The sequence below is a fragment of the Pundamilia nyererei genome, unplaced genomic scaffold (genome assembly GCF_000239375.1).
Source record: "Pundamilia nyererei isolate P.nyererei 1_Seehausen unplaced genomic scaffold, PunNye1.0 scaffold00011, whole genome shotgun sequence".
Classification (NCBI taxonomy): domain Eukaryota; kingdom Metazoa; phylum Chordata; class Actinopteri; order Cichliformes; family Cichlidae; genus Pundamilia; species Pundamilia nyererei.
In genome coordinates this window covers 1,714,044-1,718,885 of record NW_005187412.1, presented here as the reverse complement: position 1 = coordinate 1,718,885, position 4,842 = coordinate 1,714,044, and the positions used below count along the sequence as shown (strand labels likewise).

At 37.2% G+C, this 4,842-nt stretch overlaps 1 protein-coding gene across 7 annotated transcripts in view; it reads right to left on the bottom strand.

Moving 5' to 3' along the window:
• Positions 1-4,842, bottom strand: part of LOC102195833 (protein diaphanous homolog 3) — a 166,274-nt gene that overhangs the window by 142,988 nt on the left and 18,444 nt on the right. For all 7 annotated transcript variants that reach the window (XM_005724171.1, XM_005724176.1, XM_005724174.1 and 4 more), the window contains 4 exons: positions 2,824-2,898; positions 2,648-2,717; positions 1,118-1,254; positions 640-745 (listed from right to left, as the gene is read on the bottom strand). In XM_005724171.1, coding sequence (XP_005724228.1) covers positions 640-745; positions 1,118-1,254; positions 2,648-2,717; positions 2,824-2,898 — 388 coding nt within the window. The remainder of the gene's footprint in view (positions 1-639; positions 746-1,117; positions 1,255-2,647; positions 2,718-2,823; positions 2,899-4,842) is intronic.

The following is a 4,842-nucleotide window of genomic DNA, read 5'->3' as shown; positions in this document are numbered from 1 at the left end:
TATAGCATGAGATGTTTGTTTAACGATGGTGTTCACATCAAAATTGAAAATAAACAAAGTTGCTCACTTTTTTCATGCTGAAAAAACAGAACCTTCAAAAAATTCTGAGAGGGCTTTATGTAGCATTGGTGTTTATTTACTGTAACTGATTCACCAAGATTTAATTCAATTCATCTTCATCTATAGAGCACCAAATTACAACAACAAACACATTGTTAATGCAAATGAACAATGACACTGTCTTTAATTGCAGCATGCCACTTGAGACATTTCACCCAAAATGAATATAGCAGCCATATTTTCCCCATAACAATTAATCAATTCTAAATAACATTAAAATACAAGCATTTTGCATATACTAAAAGGTGAGAAATGTCTAGCTGCCTTTTTAGGCGTCACTGCGACTTGATCTGTGATTTGCAATTGGTTGACTGAAAATTAGTTGCAAATAAAAAATATGACAAAACAACAAAACAGGAATTTTATCAAACCTCACAGTGAATGTTTAAGTAACTGAGGGACCTTTGACTGGCTGTGATCTGTTGACATTGTCACGTTTTCACAGTTTTTCTGTATGTAATATCAGTAAAATCTGCGGAAAACAAGGTGTCAGATGGTGGAAAAGTATTTTGCACTTACTTGTAATTGAACTGAGCGATCGCGTAGTCCTTGCACAATGGGACTGAACCTCTCAATGCCTCGCCATTCCCCCGCTGTGGTGATGGCTTCAAGGACCTTCTCCAAACTAAATGAGAACATAAAATGCATGACTGAACAGTTTGAGAGAGAAAAAAATGAAGCAATGCATTCATTTTTAGGGATTTAACCATACGCTCTTTCCTATATTGTATCCAAGGTTTCTTGGAGTGCGCGAGTGACTGAATTATAAGGTAAATTACAGTGCAGTCTTTCTCTTACTGCTCTGTTAAGTTTCGGCCTTTTTATGACATTTTAGCACCATTTATTACTGTGTGCCAGTATGATTTAAACTGATAATAAAGACATGATAGTTATCCACTTTACTATTTAAGTACAGCCTAATCTAATGGAAAAACATTGTGCTTTAACATTAGAAAAAGTCAGTCAGATAGAAATGTTGAGAGAATCAATGACATACATGTTCTCTTCTCCTACAATGCAGATGGCTGACAACAGCTTTACCACATCGGTCATCATTGCAGACTGGTTGGGATCAATGGCTCTTGCCAGTAAAGCAAGACTTTTCTCCTCCCCCAGAATTCGATCCAAGCCATACTGTAATGTAATCAAAACATTATTACCCAGACATGCTGCAATTTGCCTCATTTTTGTCAACAAAAATACAAATCCACATTAAACAACAAAACCAAAGTTAAGCTCGTCATATATTTTCGTGTACTTCAAATGTATCTAAATGATCAAATATTTGACTGAATAATGTGTCCTTTTTTTTTTTTTTTATAAAAAAAACAAACCCCAGAAAACTATGTCCTACATGTCAAAATTGATATCTAATTGCATCCACAAACACACATAAACTTAAAGTGACTTTGTAACACAATCTCTCCAATAAATCTACAATTTACCAGGGAGAAAGGTTTTCTTATTATATTTATTTTGTCAAAGGGCAATTTCACAGTGTGGTAACTTTTAGTATTACATTATTATGCCACTGGTGACAGAAGACAGAAAAATCAGACAAAGGCAGAAGAAGAAAAGGCTGTAGCGACAGCTGGCAGAGAACACCTGTCTTCTTGGCATTGTGGTTACCCCACATCCCAAGACACCTCTTTAGCCGCAGAAAGGTCTGGGCTAACACAGAGGCCTATGGGTTTTTGTTGGCGCCTGGCACTTATTGAGAAGCAGGATTATATCAGACCTTGCAGCACATTTTACACTGCATATCTTTCTCCATAGGGTTTTAGCTCTACATGGAAAGTTGCTGGGAGGGTTCTTATCCTCTCTGCAGCTACTGATAAACTATTAAGAAAAACAGCTGAAGCATTATGAAGTATTAGTACTTGGGACATACAGGGTGGGCCATTTATATGGATACACCGTAATAAAATGGGAATGGTTGGTGATATTAAAGTCCTGTTTGTGGCATATTAGTATTTATGAGGGTGCAAACTCCTCAAGATGGGTGGTGACCATGGTGGCCATTTAGAAGTCGGCCATCTTGGATACAACTTTTTTTTTTTTTCAATAGGAAGCGGGCCATGTGACAGATCAAACTTATTGGTAATGTCACAAGAAAAACAATGGTGTGCTTGGTTTCAACGTAACTTTATTCTTTAGGGGTAGAGCTGAGGTAAAAATTGAGGTAAAGATCTAAGATGGGTGTGGCTGACTCATGAGTGCAGAGCAAAGAGCTCCAAAAGTAGCAAAGTTAGACAGCCAATGACCTCTTCCAATTTTACACCGCTGTCAGTCTTTTGTATTTTTAAGCATTTTTAAGTTCCCATATAAACTATTTTTGTGATATGAACATTACAGCTTAAAAGGCCATGTTTCAAAAACTATAGTGTCAGTGTAGAATCATAATATATGAATTAGATTAATTTAAAGAAACCTGATCTACAAAAACAGACTTTTTATACCCAGCAAATATCCATCAAACAAAATAAGTGAAATAATAAAATGAAATAAAATAAGCTATTGTCAATACCTTGTTGTTCATGAAGGCTTTGAGACACTGGATAACTTTATGTTGGTTCTTTTTGTCAATTTTCTCTTGGCTATTGAAACAAGACAGCAATAGGTTATTGTTTGCTATTAAACACTTAAAAGAATTAAATAATTAGTGAGACAGGAAAGAGTTTGAACATGAATGCATAAACTTACTGTTTCTTGAATAGCAACCTCTCCAAAATGTCTAGCAGCAGTCCAAGACCTTCATGCCCAAAGTTTTGCACCCAGCTGAAATAACAAACATGAAATCGATATCACAATAGTCCCAGACTGACAACTGACAACAATTTCATTCTCATCCACCAGGCAGAAAAACACAACTCAGTACTTTGTGTTGAAGAGAAAGGCAGTAGAGGTAAACAAGATACTGTAAAAAATAATTAAATAATGCATACACTGTTATCCTCTGCTGTGTCTGAAATACATGAACACAGTAAAAGCTATAAACACAAAATTAAGGGAAAGCCTGGCCCATTGAAACCCACAGAGTGGATCCAGTGACTTTTATACATTCGGCTAGAAGTGAGTAAAGGCAGACAGTGTGATTGATTGTCCCACCATTGTCCAACGTTCATGTGTGAAAATGTTTTCTACCCAAACAGGAGATTTAGGACTGACATGTCACACAGTGCTTTCTCCAATCATGAGAAAAAACACCAAATGAGAGAAAATCTTCTTCTCTCTCTTCAGCAGATTTTCAGAATCAATACCACAGCAGACTTTAGCATCTCCGATGGAGGAAAACTTTACTGAGAAACTTTTTTCCATGCCCCCTTCCCCACTTTTCTTCATTTCCATGTCAGCCTTCTGTATAAGAGTGCATGTATCTTATTAGGCACATATATGATTAGCAATTAAATAAATCTGGTCTGCACCGGAAATACTAATCAGTTAATCATTAAATTCATTCAATTTCATTAATGCGCAATACCCAAATGCCTTGGTCTTATGTAGACTGTGGCAGAAGAGTATAACATAACTCTACTGGAACAATAATGTGGATCTGACCCTATAAAGACAAAAGGCAGATGGTAACACTGCTAACACAAATGCACATGACACAAGAACGTGACTGTAAAACCAGCAAAGACAATGAAGAAACTGTTCATTATTTTAGGTTCTATATTGATTGCTGTCTAAGCGCTTTCTTCCTTTAACACCCGTATTGGATTTATTTTCTCCAATTTAGCCGACTATCAAATTAATGCAAAGAAAACTTCACGGAATAAAAATATTTTCTTGCTGCTCTTTATGTGAAAGCTGATTTTAGACACATTTTATGGAGAACGTACCTTTGATCCAATAGAATGCTGCCTGTGATTACAGAGTAATATTGAAAGCTTAGGACCAACGTATAATATAGATTTATTTTCCTTCTAAAGGGCAAATTCTTTCCAACCACTGAACTCAAGGAGCTATTCTTTAAAAAAAGTGTGATGAAGAGTGACTCTACAAAGAGATTCACATGAATGAACATATTCTACCTTTATTCTACAACAGAGCTGTTTGGAATCAGATATCAGTAATAGTTTTGTTTCATATAAATAAGACAGAACAGTGTTATTAAGAAGTATTATGTTGCTTAATGTGGTGTTTACCTGGTTAACAGCATGAGAGAGAGGCGGATGTAACACTGGGGGTACCAGGAGGTGAGAAAGTGAAGGTAGATGAGTTTAAATACCTGAGGTCAACCATCCAAAGCAAAGAGATAAAGGAGAAGTGAAGAGTCAGGGCTGTCTTTGTGACAGAAGGAAGGCAGCAAGAGTAAAAGGGAAGGTTTACAAGATGGTAGTGGCCTGCTATGACGTATGGCTTGGAGACGGTGGCCATAACAAAAAGGGAGGAGGCCAAAGTGGAGGTGACAGAGCTGACCAGTGACCAGGATTGATATGATTAGAAATGAGTACATGAGAGAGGCAAGGCTGAGCTGGTTTGGGCATGTGCAAAGTAGGGATAGTGGATAGATTGTACAAAGGATGCTAAATGAGGAGCTGCCAGGCAGGATGAAAGATGAAGACCACAGAAAAGCTTCATGCATGTAGTTAAGGAGGACATGCAGAGGACTGGTGTGACAGAGGAGGACGCTAAGGAGAGGGTGAGATTAAGGCAGATAATCCACTGTTGAGTACCCTAAAGGGTGCGGCTGAAAGAAGATGAAGAATTGTAAAGAGG